At 35.3% G+C, this 17,946-nt stretch overlaps 1 protein-coding gene across 4 annotated transcripts in view; it reads right to left on the bottom strand.

Annotated features, from left to right (window-relative positions):
* KIF6 (kinesin family member 6) overlaps positions 1-17,946 on the bottom strand; it is a 142,560-nt gene that overhangs the window by 96,748 nt on the left and 27,866 nt on the right. For 2 of the 4 annotated variants that reach the window (XM_003640945.6, XM_040697631.1), the window contains 4 exons: positions 12,955-13,161; positions 10,609-10,752; positions 8,512-8,598; positions 6,063-6,166 (listed from right to left, as the gene is read on the bottom strand). In XM_003640945.6, the coding sequence (XP_003640993.5) occupies positions 6,063-6,166; positions 8,512-8,598; positions 10,609-10,752; positions 12,955-13,161 (542 nt within the window). The remainder of the gene's footprint in view (positions 1-6,062; positions 6,167-8,511; positions 8,599-10,608; positions 10,753-12,954; positions 13,162-17,946) is intronic. The other 2 variants (XM_025148878.3, XM_040697630.2) reach the window with 2 other exon arrangements.

The raw sequence follows: 17,946 nt of genomic DNA, 5'->3' as shown, positions 1-17,946 counted from the left end.
CACTAGAGCAGCAAGAGAAAACTGTCTTGCATTAGATGACTGGTATACCTTTGAACATTTGAAAACAACATAATGCGTCACCTCCTTCCCTTTCCTTCCCATTCCATTCCTTCCCTCCTTCTTCTTTTCTTTTCCCCCCCATGAGAAAACAAACTTTGTAATCTTTGATAATGGCTTTAAATTGTCTTTTGATTGTTTCAAAAGTGTGACCAGTTTGAACAAAGTAGTAAGATAAAGATAATCACACTTTAGTTATCCCAATTAAGTAGCTGTTACAGGAATCTGAAACCTTTAACGCTGACACCAAATATTGTGTAGTACATAAGAAAAAGAACGTCCTCTAGAGAAATACATTGATTTAGTAGGATTCTAAATTAGGCATCTAAACTAAATATTGCTGTGAGACATTTTAAATCCACTCTACAGTTAAAGTAGCTTCTCTTGAATATTGCCAACACAGCATATGCCAGTCAGCCTGCTAACTTCTGCTCACTGTTTGCAAAGCTGTGTTGACAAAAGGCAAGGTAATATGTTTCTATTTCTTCCACCTTACAACAGAAATTGAACATTGACATCAACAAATAATATAAATTTGCCCTGCTTTGTAAATGGAACCATTTGCTGAACAGCTTAGGCACAACTGTTAAAGCTGTATATTGTAGAATAGTGCAACACTGTTAATGCCATGATAGCATACAGATGTCACAATGTTGAAACAGGAAAAAGAAAAGACAGAAGTAATGAGAAATCCAGGAAATGAGTAGGATGAACATTATATGACTGTTGAAGTAAAAAATAGAAGCTTCAGTTATAACATATGTATCTGAAAGAAATAAGGTAAAGTTATTAATAAATAGAAGTGCTAAGCCAAGACTTCCATCCCTGTTACCAGAGAATTCCAGTTGGCAAAGGCTCCGGGAGCGTGGGTGCTCTGGAGCACAGGGCTTTGCTTCGAAATCCTGTCTTTCTGGGCACACACTGTAAATTGCTAGTGAGCTCATTTACAACAACAACAACAACAAAAAATCCCAAATCACTCCAACAAAAAGGACTCTCCCTTTTACTTCTGGCATGCTTCTCATGAAAAAAAAATATAAATAAAACAACTTCAATGCCATTTCACTCTGTTCGAAACTATAATACAGAAGCCTGTGATTATATAATTTCTTTAATAGTGCAAAGTGTTTTGTTTTCCCCTTTAAACTAAGCTAAATTCATTCTCTAGCTTAAAGAAATACTTAAGAGATCAGCCCTTCACAGCTGAGGAAGTAGACTGTGTGACTTAAAGCAAGCATTTTGGAAGCATTTCATGAACTACATTTTAAACCATTTACATAGCAGAGCTGCATTTTTTTGCTGTGCTTTTCATATAAACAAAATGAGAGTAGCAGAATTTACGCATGTCTAAGGTTTATGAAAATAAAATAGTAAAACAGAAAATATGACATAATAAAGTGCTTACCACTTTACATAAAATTCTGAAGTAAGAATTCTAGACAGCTGCAGCTTTATTCACAAGACTGATCACTTGTGTTGTATTATGTTATAGCATTCACAGTCGAAGTCAAGAGCATGCTTTCCAATTTGTACTAAACATAACGGACGACAGCATGACACTGCAGTGGTTAGGGGGAAAGTATATTTGACAATTTTTCCCCCCTTCTATTAATTAAAAAAAAATAAAATCCTGGAGACACTTGTTTGGATCAAGTGAGAAAAAAAGAACCAACTATATCTTATTCACATAATATCTGAATAATTCTAGCAATCTAAATTGCAATGAGAAGCTCAATGACTATTTTGAATACTCTTAAAGTAAGCAAATGAAATGAAGCTGTGTAAGAAAAATATAAGATACTGTTTAACACAATATTAATACTTATTTATGTCACAATCATTTACTTGCTGTAGGGAGCAAAAGCCTACTATCATAACCACTATATTATCATAACCACTGCAAGTACGGGTTCTACATAAGCAGTCATTACATCTAGGTTCCTTTTGGCATTTACCTTCTACTAAAAAGCCTGAGATAAGAACTTGTACTTAGTGCATGAAGTTTTTCATTGACCTGTTCTGTACCTTTAAACATCTGCATTAAGGAGCGAAGAATAAGTACCTAAATTGGCACAGAGCAATTCTAGATGTCAACCTCCCCTGAAATGAAGAATCAGAGTAAAATATTTAAAATAAAACTGATTTTGATAAGACAGTATTTAGTAACACTTCTCCTTACTAGATAATTTGTTTAAAATGATACTTCTGATATACTTTGTCAGCATGCCATTGGCCTTCTCAGCCACCTTCTATAGTCTTCCAGCCACCCTGCTCTAAGCCTGTAGCACTGCATGGGGTTGTAGCCAAACCATAGGACACAGCATTCGGCCTTGTTGATCTTCTTCCTATTGGCCTCAGCCTAGCAATCTGGCCTGTCCAGATCCCTCTGCAGGGCCTTCCTAGCTCCAGGTTGATTGACACTTCCTCCCAACTTGGTGCCCTCTGCAAACTTCCTGAGGGTGCACTCAATGCGCTCATCCAGGTCATCAATAAAGATATCAAACAGAATAAGCACCAATAGCAACCCTTGGGAACACCACTCATGACTGGTCACCAGCTGGATTTAACTCTGTTGACCACCACTCTCTGGGGCCAGTCATCCAGACAGTTCTTTACCCAACAAAAAGTGCACCCCTTCAAACTGTGGGCTGCCAGCTTCTCCAGGAGAATACTGTGGGAGATAGTGAGAAGGTTTTGCTGAAGTCTAGGTAGACTACGTCATCAGCCTTTGTGCAGCACAGTATGTTGCATTATCACTTATATTAGATTCCTTTTCCTCTTCTGCTTGTTATAACAGTTGCCATGTAGATCAGACTGTTAAGTAATATTTATGCTTCATTATACATAAAAAACTAGATGCAAACCACAGCATATTTTCCAGCAACAGTAAATAATGACTTTATCAGCCCTTATCCAACTCTATATGTCTGTTTGTACTACTCATTTTTCTATTTATTCTTTAATTTGTGCAAAGTCTCCAGATAATAAGTAGCTCCAAACTCAAGACAGTCAGTCTCCACAAACAGAATTATAATACTTTTTTTACATCAAGCATTGAAAGATTCCCAGCAGAGATCAAAAACTTAAATGCTATCTGTTGATATTTGTAGATGCTCAAAACCAATAGTGACAGGATGCCTAGAGAGAGCTAAGCTAGTATGGTCACAGATATTGCCACCAAATGAAAGCAAGCTCAAGATGTACATAGAAATAAGGAGAGATCTTTTTACAGAATCATGAATGGCTTAGGGTGGAAGAGACCTCAAAGATCACCTAGCACCAGTCCCCCTGCCATAGGCAGGGATGCCACCCTCCAGATAAGGCTGCCCAGGCCCCATCCAACCTGGCCTTGAGCATCTCCAGCAATAGGGCATCCACAACATCTCTGGGCAGCCTATGCCAGTGCCTCACTGCTTTTTAAGTAAAACAGTTTCCTCCTAACATTTAACATACATCTTTCCTCTTAGTTTAAAACTGTTCCCCTTTTCCTAACATTACCGGCCTATGTAAAAAGTCCATCTCCCTCCAGTTCATAACCTTTCTTTAATTACAGAAAGGTGTTGCAATGACATCTCTCCAGAGACTTCTCTTCCCCATGCTAAACAAGCCCAAGCTCCCTTAGCCTTTCTTCGTAGGAGAGGTGCTCCAGCCCTCTGATAATCTTCATAGCCATCCTCCAGACCCACTCCAACAGCTCTGCATCTTTCTTGTGCTGAAGGTGCTAGGCCTAGAGGTAGCAATTCAGATAGAACCTCACAGGAGCAGGGAGACAATCACATTCTAGCCACCCCGTTCTGATACAGCCCAGAATGCAGTTCATCTTCCAGGCTGCGGTCATACACTGCTGGCTCGCGTTCAGCTTTTCATCCACCAGAACCCTCAAATCCTTCACAGAGCTACTCTGAATGAGTTCTCCTCCCCATCTGTACACATACCTGAGATTGCCCCGACCCAAGTGCAATGCCTTGCACTTAGCCTAGTTGAATCTCATCAGGTTCACATAGGCTCACTTTTCAAAGCTTGATCAGGTCCCTTCAGATGGCATCTCTTTCTTCTGTTGTCTCAGCAGCACCTCTCAGCTTAGTGTCATCAGCAAACCTGCTAAGGGCACACTCAATTCCACTATCCAGATCAGCAATAAAGATGTTAATGACTACTGGTCCCAGGACAGACTCCTGGGGTAGACTACTTGACACTGGCCACACTGCCCTCCACTTAGACACAGTACCACTGACCACAGCCATCAGGCTGAAACCTTTTTTTTTTTTTTAAAAAAAAATACATACTGAATAGTCAACTCTTCAAATTCATCTCTTCCAAAAAAAACCAAACATATATATATATATATATATATATAAAGATGAAAAACAAAAAAAATGGAGACAAGAGAAAGGAAGAAAGGGAAAGATGAAAGAAAAACCACTTCTCTGTTCTTTATTATATCTCTTATTTCCTCTCTATGCCTTTATTTTGTCACATCCAGTACTACCTAAACACTGCAACCATTAACCCAGAAGGAACTGGGTGGACTTTCCTAGCTGGAAGATTATATTGGTAACTGTCTATGTTGAAAACAGATCAATTTTTAAAAATAAATATTTGTATAATGCTATCCATCTTCTCATTACTGACAAGGATATCATTTCATTTCCAATTTAAAACCAATCAAATCACTGAAGAATGACAACTTCCCATGAGGCAGAATTTTGCATGTATCCAGCGTCTCCTGGATAGTGCCTGTAGTATTCTTCTGGACCACTTCCAGATGAAATTAAAACCAATCAAGATTTCAGTTTCTACATCAAACTAAACAATCCCCAATCTGTTATTACTGCTTTATACAAACAAGGGACAGGTATTAATTAGATTCATCCCACAGAACCAATCAGTTTTTCAAAACTGGGAATTGAGTGTGGCTATTTTTGAACTTTTATACCTAAGAGTTGCTCTGAAAGTAATACCTCCTGTGTTATTATGTTTGTACCCAACATCAGAGGCAGTCGTTGGTGGTACAATAATAGAGTTTGAAACTTCAGACCAATATTCTCTTGCTGTGCAACAGGTGGCAGCAGAGGGGCAGTCTGACAAAATGGCATCTGACATGGAAGTGAGTATGAAGCAGGCACAGAACTGAATTTCTCCACATGGAAAAATGATACATTTTGACATTTATCAACACTTGATGAATGTTTATGGAGATTTAATCTCCATAGCAGTGGATATGAGCATAATGAGGTAGCGGGTGCTGTTTTAGCAATGACAACCTCCACTGGTGTAGACTTTTGAGTGCAGCAGGCTCTTGTCCAGTGGTAACAATTCATAGGTAATTGTAGTGACTATGTTGATAAAAATGTTTTGTAGCTGAGAATTTGTTCTATCAAGTCATGTCTTTATTCTCTTTATATCTGTTGTAGTTCCCATGAAAATAAATACATTTTTGGAGTGATTTACTTAAATTTTTTATATTGCACACCAAATTCTTATGCTCCATACTGATCCTTTACTAAAAAGCTTCAAGATAATACAACACTCATGCATTATCAATAGCATACTCAGTAAAAAAAATTAAATATTTGTCTTTTAGGGCACTGATTAATTTTCTATTAGAAATGCAAGCTTTATCTTGACATATGTCTAACACTGCAATAGGATAGTTCTTAGTACAAAGAATGCTTCTTTAATTTTACTTAGATCTTATATCCAATTTTGAGAAAAATTATTTTTGTTACTCTACACTACTATACAACACTTTTTGCCTGGCATCTGACAGGCATTCCAATTCCTTGTGTTTACTTTACTTCAATTCCTCAAAGCTGAGGCTGCGAAAGCACAGACAATAGCCTCATACAGATTTTCATGGCAAACTGTCATTCTGACTTTGCACATAAACTCACTTGAGTACTCAAAGAACTTAAACTCTGAGATGAATTTAAATATTTATACCAACAAAGAAACTGACAAAAACTTTCACCACAAAAGAAAATGAAAACAATGTAAGCCATTACTGAAGTAGGTCTTCTTGTGAAAGCTGTGATGTTCTTTGCTTGCCAGTCACCAGTGCCAGCTCATCTTTCAACTCTTGGATCTCCCTCTTCAGCTGAATAATCATCTACAAACAGCAAAACATAACAAGCATCACCTAAAAGTGATTAGCTAGGTTATGATCTTTATACTAGACAGTGGAGTTTAGGGAATATTCACTTGAAATAAAGAGGAGGAGCAAAGTAATCTCTCTTCTCTTTAAGAACAGCTGAAACACCTTAAATATACCCAAACACTTTTTTTCCTTTTTCCATTTATAAAAAACAAGGAAAGTCATCCAGACTCAGTAAACTTCATGTTAGAAGATATGACTGTACAGAAAAAAATAATTTGCCATAGGAGGAAAAAGAGCAAAAAATTCAGTTTTGCCTACTAGTGATGAAAACACACTTAAAATGGAACTGATGTCTGTCAGAAAGAGAACTATACACCAAAAGTGATGTTCCTCTTCCCTTTAGAATCAGGAATTCCAAAATAGTATTTTAATCTTATATGTAATAATCTGCTATTTACATAATTAGAGCATATTTTCCTGTACAAAGTATCAACTGCTAACTACAAAAGAATACTATAAATCAGCATAATGAGAATTGAATTATGAATAGTAATAATGGAGGAAGTGACATGAACTGTAAAAGATCTTTAAATTTGAATAGCTTATTACTGGAGACTATACTTTTCGAAAGAAAACTATATGAAAACATTTTGGAAATAATTACCATTCTAAAGTCAAATTCTACAAAACAGAGACAATATGCGAGCCTAAAACATGAATGAACAAGTTTTTGGTTACTTTAAGACTGATTATTTTAAGGATTCATGTGTCAGAAGTCCAACAAAATTTTCAGATTATATGAGTGCAGAGATATTCAAAAGACTTCTGGACATTGTCCTGGGCAACCAGCTCTACAGCATCCTGCTTGAGCAGACATTTGGACAAGATCTCTGGGAATACGCTACAGGTAGTTAAGGTGTGCAGCAAATTCCACTGTGAGCACATAGCCACATAAAATCTAGGTATCTATGTTCCCCTGCCTTTTCCACAAGAGCAGATGGATTTGTAATCCTCCTGACTCTACTTGTGCTTTACTTGCTAAATGATCCAGCAGAGTAAGACATACCAAGCTTGTGGAATATAACTCTACAGGATGTAGTAAATGGTCAGGAGCCTGCATGTGTTCCAACTCAAAGGCTTCTGTGTCCATGAAAGGACAGTTTTTCATGATTTGCTACTACAAAGCAAAGAAGGACAGGACACAGAAAGGAAAGATATGTTTATTGCCTTTTTTTGTTGTTGTTGTTGGAAAGCAAAGTTAAACAAACAAACCCTGAACTTATTTCTCATCTGACATCTCTGTCACAGAGAGAGAGAGAGAATGCTGAAATGCATCTGTAATTCTTCATTATGTCTATATATTCAGCTTTGGAATGACAAGTGTACCCTCTCTCCCAGATTTCTCATGTCAGAAAACATATTTGGTATACAGCATGCAACCCAGCTGATCAAATAGCATATCATTATCTGCCATAGTATGCTGAATTGACCAATCTTTAGTAGATGTATTTAATACTTAAAAGAAAAATATTTTTTCCACATAACGCTGAAAATTACATTAAATAATCTAGTGAAGTCTTATAATCTTTAATGAAAAGCTTTACTGCATCTTCAAACATATCCAACACATAAAAAGCTAGAAGCATATAAAATACTTTGAAAGACTTACTAAATGTTAAAGAGAAAAAAAATAAAACAGATGTGTTACACATACTAAAAGAAGAAACTTTTTGTGGCAATGCTTTGTGCTTTATCAATGTAAATTACTTCCTCTGTCCTTCTCTGCCCTTCCTAAACCCTTGAGAGGCTAACTGCCACAAACCTCAAATGAGAAAATAAGGGTGTCTGCAATGTACAGCCCTGTATGTTCATATTTATGTTGCTAGCTGTCTTCAAGTTAACTCAATCAAGCAATACTTCTGTGAAAATTTTAGTGGTTGATTACATAGAAAAACATTATTGGGAAAATAATTAATGCATTAAAGCCTCTAATCCAAAGTAACATGTTTGTAATTGAAGTAAAGGAGAGGGAAAAAATATCACCAAGTGATAAGTAATTTTGGTAAATTTTTAAAGAATTCTAGGGACATCAATTACATGTGGCTACAATTTAGTAACTACAAACCTAAAAGAAGCAATACAAAGATAACGTGACCATTCTTTCAGAAAGCCTTTAGGGGTTTTATGTTAATTTAATTATAATTATCTCCAAAAGGAAAACTACAAATTGTAGTTGTTTTAGAGAAAAGACTGAAACTTGCATCTAAAAAAAAAACACAACAAAAAAAGTGATTGGTATTGATCATTAACACTAAAACCAAGCAATCTCCTTCTCTCTGCCCCTATACATTTCTCACCAATTTGGGGTCAATTTCTTCATTAAGAACTGCTTCATTTTTAATAAGGGCAACTCGTTGTGCAAATCTGCAAGTTGATATAGACTCCTAGAAAAAGAAAAAACTCAGTTATCCTAATACCATGCAACTATAGCAGACTGCTGATGTCATTATTGAATGAAGTTTCCTTTTGTGTGCATTTCACAAAAGGAATCTGACGTTTCATATTCCAAAATAACAAAATTTAAGGGAAAAGATTATCAAATGAATGTTTTTCAACAGATCAGCTTATGGTCTATTTATCCTATGCCATCAAAATGATAATGAAAGCCAACAGCTACTGATTTCCTAATCCTTTTTCCTACCATACTCATCATTACAGTACTGGAAGGCTTCTCAAAATTAATCAGCTAACACTTCAGGTATTGCTCTGCTGCAAGGAGGTAGAATGATCACATACAACAGCATGGAAAATAAAAATAAAAATTACAATTTTTGCTGTTTTTTTCTGATAATTATAACCATAGGAACTTTTGTCAAAACAGAGCTTCCAATCAACTTCGGTTATAGCTATAATAATACACCTGCAATTAAAAAAAATTACTTTTACTCAAGCACTTCACAAAACTAGCAGAAAGAGTTCCATGTAAGTAACATAAGAAGCATACAAACTCTTGGGTACAAGTAGGAATATAATCTGGTTCTCCAGGACAACATTCTACTTGACGTTCTCCCTTACAGTGTATTTTTTTTTTTTTTTTTACTTTATTACTTTCACCTTGAGAGACAAAGGTAAGAAAATTGCTTTTACTATATAACCTCAGTTCATGCCTGGGGGCAAGTTTGCTTTTTATTTCCTTTGTAAATGAAATATATTTCCAATGGATAAACAAACAAGACCAAACATAACTCGGTATTAAGTTATGCAGCTATCCCAACTCTGATGTTTTCTAAGTTCAGTAATTGATCTAATATCATAGTAATTGCCCTAATATTACTTACATCAGATTCTGGGAGTAAATATCTGTTTTTGAGGGGACTGAGGAAGAAGGTTTATTCTGTAGATGGTATATGTTAGAGTAAGAACATGAAAAGCATTACTATCTGACTCTAATTACTATGCCTAAATACTCCCAGAATAGAAATACTGCAATATGCTACAGATACGCCTAATGAACTAACATATGAAAGGCTGTCTATATCATAGAATGAAAAAAAAAAGCATTAAGCTTTTCTGGTTGCATTTGTAATGAGACACCATGCTTGCATAATTACATGTTTACATGTCTAACCATTCTGATTCATTTAATAGCAAAAGCCATTTCCCAAAGAAAAAAGTATCTTTAAGTAGATGAAGCACTGTTTTGGTGTAGCACTTTCTATTATATTTCAAGAAACAATCCTAGACTTTAGTTATGTCTTTTTGTTCATCCTTAAGAAATCTTTGATACTATGGGAAAAAATATCAGGAAGTAACTACATTATAAATGGCTTTGAGCTGTGTTCTAAGTAAGCATATCACAATGTATTTTGGTAAACAAAGAAGAATACATCAGTAAGAATTTCAGCAAAAGGAACTGTTGAAGAGTTATAGAGGTATTTGAAAAATTTCTCCAAATCCTAAGAATTATTCTATCCAGTTCCCTCATTTCCTCATAAATTTTTCTAATTGTCTACCAGACTTAATAAAGTCTTGATTCCATAGAAAATAAAGGAGTTTTACCACAGCTTTTGAGGTCAAAATACTGATCAATACTTATAGGTCTTACCAATGCATCATTTAAAAAAATCCCTTGGAGGTATCTTTTAATAACACAAGGATTAAAACTTCAGAAAGAACAGTAAATTAAAAAAAGTTCTTCACTAGGTGCAAGCCCTTTCCAGCTGCTTCTTGACTTAACATTACTTAAGATTAGAGAATAACAAATCTTATAGATTTGTCTATACATTACTGAAATTTCCACTGACAGAATTATTTCCTGGAAATAGTGTTAAACTTTTTTTTTGTAAGGATGAAAGTATACACACTTGAATTGTGAACTGTAATATAAGTCAAAAGATTAGGATCTCTTCTTAACTGAAAAGATTTTCAAAAATGTATAGAAATAGCAAACAAACCTCTATGTTTCTTTTGTCTAAAGAGAGCGTTGCTATCATTGTGGTCATGCAGTTTCCTCCCAGGCTGTCTCTTAACACTGAGGTCATCATGGAGTTTCGATAGGGAATGTGGGACCGGTTTTTCTCAGCAAGCGCAATTATTACCTGGAACAACAGCAGAAACAGAAAAAGCATTTCAATTATTAATAACTGATATAGAAAGATAAGAAAAAACAATCTGTTTAGCAACTGAAACTTCTAATACAATAAAAGTTACAGCTATGCACCCAGTTATATCAATAAAAGAGGTTTTTCAGCAACCTTTCACTTCAGCTTCATTGTGTCTGCATCTCTGCAGGCACTGAACCAAAAAACCAAATATGGTTAATGCTATTCCATCCTAGCTTTACAGCCACTCAGCAGTGTGGAAACTGAACACGATGACAAAAATAACAGACTTGCCTAAGATGTAGTAACTTATTGCAAATGCCTCTTTTTCTAGCATAGTAATTAAGTAAAATATGAAAAGTATTCATGTAGTAACTTCCCTAACATTGGCTGAAGCATGCTTTTGAATGACACAATCTTTAAGCACATGATTCTTAGAGAGATCAATTCACTGATTTCCAAGAAAATGTCTTGAGAAGTACATATGCTATTATAAGAGTGCATTATTACAATGTATCACCAGAAAAAAAACAAAAACACTGTCTGGTATATACATCTTGGCCAAAAAGGAAATGATAACAACCTAACATTCTCAGTTGTTTACATTTGGGGACCTAATTATCATTAAATAAAAAGCTAGATTACCCCCATGATCTGTTGAAATATAAAAGATTTGAACTGACAGCTGTCCAAGCACTGTACTTAAAAACTCTAATTACATGAGTTGTGCAAGCTATTGTAAATGGCTAGGAGTTGGTTTTTCTTCAGTAAATGCACACACCTTTTTTTAATACAACACAAGAAAATTGTTGTTCTACAAAATTTAGTACTAACATTTTGGTTGGCTCCTTTATCTAGAAGTCTTCAAAAAGTTAAGATTTCTTATAGCTGTAAATCTTACGCCAGCAGCCCTCAGAGGAGTCAATGATAATAAGAAAATTATCATGTAAAGGAATCTGAGAACACTTTCCTGGATCCAAATTTTCAAATCGTGTGCACTACAGCTCATTAGAAAGATATTATATCTTACATAGTAAGCAATATTGTAAACTAACACATATACTGTATTAACTTATACTAATATAGAGTATACATTGATAGGTAAACGCTATTTTGCCATACAGAGATTACAGTCCAAATTGGCAAGATGGGATAAGAGCCAGAGGGAAGAGATCTTATTTCTGTTAAGAACAGCAACTATGTTACAAGGAAATTCAATTTTTGCTGAAGTTCATGCAGGAAGTCTGGAGCTCAGGAAGAATTTGAGCTTTCCCTACACTGTCCTGTAAAGCTACACAACTATCTCTCATGATGCTGAAGCCACTGCACTGTCACATGCCAGAGTCACATAATTCAGGGGACGATGGCATTAAGTCCCTTAGGTAAAACCACACCTAAATCACTAAATCAATTTCACAATCCAGCCAAGAAATCTGTAAAAGAAAGGTGGACAAATATAAAGGATAAGGAAATTATATTCTTTAACCAAGTGACAGAGACCAGTGTACATTATCCAGCATCTGAACCAACCTGAATCTAACAGCCAAGATGATGTGGTAACCAAATAATTGCCTTATTCTGACATCATTTAAAAGGATGTTCGTTATCCTTGTGTTACAAAAAGGTTATTATTATTTTTAATACTGTTAGGTCTGATCTTAACAGACCTTAATACTACTGAATCGCAACTGTAATATGATTATTTACATGATCACAGTTTAAGGCAGAGTTCCATTTCGACTGAGCGAAATAAACCACTTTAAAACCTCATTAATCTGCTAAATCTGAAAGCTATCAAATACATGATCACTTTTCATAAAATTGCACCTTAAATGAAGCATAACAGCTGAGAGCAGTTACAATCACTCACAAATAGCTTAGCTTTACTGAAATATTTAGGAAAAGTATTAAGCAAAAAATGAGACTTACCATTGGTTATTATAGGTTTTGCAGTGTGCTCAAGATTCTCTGTTCTTGCCTGTATAGCTAACATAGCCATGTGTTTTGATTACTAAGATTTAGATAAATGTAAATATTTTTATCTCAGATGAGGAATGATCAACTCAAACATTTTTTAAAAAAGCTGCAGCAAATACACAGTATTGATCAATTGAACATGGAAACCAATATTAAAAACCACACTGAACATTGTTCACTAGCATTGTAAAGGAAAACAGCTTCATGCTGTTTGAACTTTACCTGCTCTAAATAATGTAATGATAAGTTGATATATTTGGCTTCTGTCAATAGATGACCTCCAACTCCAGTCTTTGCAACACGCTCTGATCCCGCAAGGTCTACTAAGTGTAACTTGGAATGTCGGATAGTTGGAGATCCAGGTTCCTTACTAGAGATGTGAATAGTGAAAATGCAGTGAGATCGAGTTGAGGCTTGATTCATTGGGGTCTACAATGAAAGAAAATTGAGAGTACTGAATGCTTATTTAGTGTATCCATTTTGCTTTTCATACCTTTAAAATTAGGAAATTGTAGTTATCTAATTTATGAGCCACTTCACCTATAAGAACCCTGCAAGAAGAACCCAGAAGGATTTACCCAACACTCACTTTCCAGTCAAGTGCTTGGATAATTTTAGTTGAGACAGATTGTACTGCAAGCAAGCAGTTGTTTCTTGAGATATTCTAACACTGAGGACATGAGCAAAGCAGCTGGCATCACTATACTGAGGAATACTACTAGTAAAGGGCATATAAGTCAGAGAGCAGTTAAATAATGAATTATCACCAAGAGGTTACCTTTTGCCCTGATATCATTGTGAATTTTTCTTCCCTCCCCTCCTTGTTCTGTTTTCTTACATTCAAAGAAGTTTGAATGTTAAATATTCTTTGAAAGCAAAAATGCATAATAAACACAACTGGAGATATTCAGAAAACAGTTCAGCTTGTTTGTTAAAACTCCTTTCTATGGAATTTTCAGGATCAGAAAAATTCCTTACCATTCATAAATTAGCATTTTCCCTTGTCTTCTTTTTGTTCTTCGCATATCTAAAGACCACCTTCTTGTTGCCCTTGATCACCCTTGACAGATTTGATTCCAAGCAGGCCTTAGCTTTCCTTGTTATATCTGTGCACTTCACTTCTATACTCCTCCCAAGCAGACAAACCTTTTCCACATTCTACTGACTTAGCACAAAACCTGGCTTCTGGTTTTCAATCTCATCACCAGAACTAGTTCATTTGAACTGTTTTTTTTTTTCTCCATTATTTTTTCAAAAAAATTAACGTGGCCAACTTACAAGTTTACATGGCATGACTGAATTTTCACAAAAGGTTTAGCTTCGAATACTTATATTAAAGAATCACAGAATTATAGGGGCTGGAAGGAACCTCTAGAGTACATCGAGTTCAACCTTCAAATATATATTTATATAGCACCTGACCTACCTCTCTAGCTAGAGATGTGGAAATTATTGGTCACTTTTTAGACACTCACTCCTTGCTTTCTTTAGTGGTTTCCCAATATATTTGAAATGGGGAACAGAAAACTTAAAGCAACATGCACATATTCATCTTTAGACTTCAAATGATCAGATGCCATCACACATGCATCTTTCTTTTAATAATACCTAAAAACTCTTAGTTGCATCAAGCTGCTGTTAGAAATAAACAAAAAAATCTTATTATGCTCATTTTATAAACAGCAAACAGATTTGCAAATGGCATATTTGAACATGTACTGAGATTAAAGGTGTGCCATACAAATCATGTTTTTATAAACTGTTACAAGTATAGGAACATAGAATCACAGAATCACTCAGGTTGGAAAAGACCTTAAAGATCATCAAGTCCAACCATGACCTAACCATACTATCCTAACAACCCTTTGCTAAATCAGTCCGCAATCACAAAACATTATCATAGCATAAATATTTGACTTGCAAAAAAAATAAAGGTAACAAAATAAATTAACATAAACAAATAATGTTATTTTGAGTTAACAACTAAATTTTAACTTACAGTTATTTAAATAAGTGTGTAGGGAGTCCTGTTTAAACTCCACAATTCAATCTCGTCTGTATGTTATTTCTCTGTTATACTGGAGCAACTATTTTTCCAGGCATATCTTGGTATTCAGAATACATACGCCAACACATTAACCCCCCCCACTCTGCTTTGATATGAAGCATGCTAGATGTTCAAATAGCCTGCCATCAACACATGTTGAAGATTTTTTGTTAATCTGATAAAAATAGATCTTAACAGAAATACTACAAGCTGAACTTTTCTAATATGAATAGCTATACCTCTTGGTTAAAATCAACTCCAACTCAATTTCCCAGCACCTGCCTCCAGCCCTGGTGCAGCTTTCTGCTCCTTAATGGTGCCAGCATAACTGAACTGGTTTTGGGAATTGATCCAGTTAAAAAAAAAAAAAAGAGTAAACACCTATAAACCACAGACACTTAACCTGAATCAGTTTCTTGATGCAATCACATTGTAGACATACATTTCTACAAGAATAATTGAAAATGGCAGCACAGCATGTATGAAGTAGGTAGTGACCAGGAATAATTCTACCAGTGCTGCAAGCTTAAACATCTGTAATAAAGTTATAGCCTTAGCTGTATTTCCTAGCAGGGTGAAACTCAGAGCAAGAAAAGTTTTGGTCATTTAGTTAATACAGATAAGGAATTTTGGAATAAGAATAAAGGCAAACCACTGGCTCTACTTCCAGATTTCTAAGGATCATTTCATAATCCTGTATAGAGTATCAGAGTGCTGCTACGTGATACAATGCCTTCAGTGGCAATGCTAAACAAATGAAGGGGCAGCAAGTGGTGGCATTGGAACAAAAACAAACAGGTACTGGGAAAGGTATAGGTCCTTGAAGTTTGAAAAGCAAGAAAGCACTCCTAAGAATAGCTAAAATAAAGTTTATACACTAATTCTGATTCCATGAATGATCAGAGCTATTTTTACTTACATTACTATGAGAGTTATGATTTTACTATTTGCAGCTCTGCAAAGCAGGATTAGATATTTTATTTTTCCAGCTCTGAAAACTCAGGAGAATTAAAATTTAAGGACATTCTTCATTACAGTCATTGCATGTGTCACACTGCAGTACAGACAAGTGTAAGCCAGACATGAGACTAGCTTTGGAAACACAAGAGATGAGAAAAAGCTGCTAAAAGCATGCAAGAAGCAGAAGTCATCGTACTTCAGAACGAGCATTCTTCAGTTTGACTGGGCAGTAAAAACTCATGTATTTCAATATATACTTTTAGTAATACCTGTTTAACCCCAGCAGAGGCAAATGAAGTTAAGAAAAAGGAAAACAGCTCTGGACATCAAGTTTCAGAATTCCAAATGTTAGTGCAGTATAAGATTTGCAGTATTAGGAATTTATTGTCTATGGCAAAACACAACTTGATTTTTAATATTAAGAGTAGGTTCTGCTGGATTGGTCATTAGATATCCCATTGCTTTCTTTTCAATTTTTTTTTTTCCCAAATGTAAAATGAAGCCAGTTACGAAGTCATTGCCTAGAATTCTAAACTACTATTTCAGTACAGTCCTTCTTCAGAGTAGCACCATGCTTTAGTCAATACACAGAAACAAACTGTAAAAATGTGTATCAATCTCCACTTTGCTGTTCTCATACAAAGGAAATGTGAAGAACTCTCACAGGAAGTGTAAGGGAGTACAAATTTAAACAGATAACAGTTCATTCAATTTCAGCAGACACAGGTGTGCTCTGAGCATTTCAGTAAAAAGATTGGGCTGCATGCCCTCAAAAATCCCTCTTGTATATACTTTGCAGTACCAGAGCAAACACTGTTGCTGCTTTATCACAGTGTAATCATGAAGGAAACAATACTTTACGGAATTCCTCTTTCACTATACAAGTACATGAAAAGCACAAAGCAACAGAGATGTCAATGTTTTCAGTCCCAAATTAAGGTCACTTTTTTTTTTTTAAAGTCATATGCAATTTCTGAATATCATGATTCAGCTGTTCAGGAAATTTGAAAACTGAAAACACCACCAAACAAGATCTTCCGGACAGTGTCTCAGAATTTACTAAAAGGTTCCTACAGGGGCTTTTGGAGTTCATTTTGGCTTTTTTAGCAGTATTCCAAACATATGTGTATGAAATCATACTCACGCTAATTTGATGTGATGAAGGGAAAAAAAGGAGAGCAGAATGGACTGGCTTTCAGCAGATGGTTGCTATTGTGAAGGCTATATATAGAATAACAGATGAGCTGCAGTTACTTATACAGAAATAATTTTTTCCATGAATTCTGTGACATCATAAACCACATAAGCAGACTTCAGATTTTTTGTGATACCCGTAAAAAATACAAAGGAATTAATACCAGGTCATCTGTTGCTGCCCGTTTGTGGAATTCAGTAACATATCTTCCAAGATCACATTTTCATAAAGCAACATCGTTTGGTTTGATGATGAAAAAATAAATACAAGCCAGATTTCAAGGACATGCAACCTAGTGGTCTTTTCAACAAGATCAGGGCATACCTGGGTCTGTTGAAATTAAATGAAATGTTTTAAGTCACATAACTTCCATACATTACATCTATTCATACAGCAGTTACAAAAAAGTGGTTTCTAATTAAATGAAAACCTACTGCACAACCAAACTGCAGAAACATCCAAATTGATGCTTCTTGTCAAGCAATAACATCGCATGAAAGGTCCAGAAAGTGTTGCCCAAATAATCCATCTTACTCAAATTTTTATCTACCTTACAAGAATTTATGTATTTCCCAATATTTTGTTTGTTGAAGCTGGTATTACAAGTGCTTTTCGTACAAAAAATAGTAAGAAACCTGGAGGTTACTGGCCTTGTTAGGGTTCTTAATGACTGAGTTCCTAAGAAGGAGAAAGTTTCTTAAATAGAAAAAGGTGTTACAGACTGTGTGAAAACAAGCATTAGACCTGCATAAACTGCTATGGTCTGGAAGGATATATTGATTATGGCTGCCAAATACTCTCGGAGAAAACACAGAAGAGTTCAGGACAGCTGAGACAAAAAGATCTCACAGGTATAAATGTAGTCATTCAGCCCATATCACAAACTATCTAAGATGGGCTGCATAATAGTGCTTCAGTGGAATCCTTTCTTCTTTGAAAGAAACTGTTAAGACATTGAAGAGAATATATTTTCTTGTATGAGTGAATTACTGAATAACCAACGCACAAATGA

This window comes from Gallus gallus, chromosome 3 (assembly GCF_016699485.2).
Source record: "Gallus gallus isolate bGalGal1 chromosome 3, bGalGal1.mat.broiler.GRCg7b, whole genome shotgun sequence".
Lineage (NCBI taxonomy): Eukaryota > Metazoa > Chordata > Aves > Galliformes > Phasianidae > Gallus > Gallus gallus.
The sequence above is the reverse complement of the archived record's forward strand: the minus strand, read 5'-3'. Positions and strand labels throughout refer to the sequence as shown.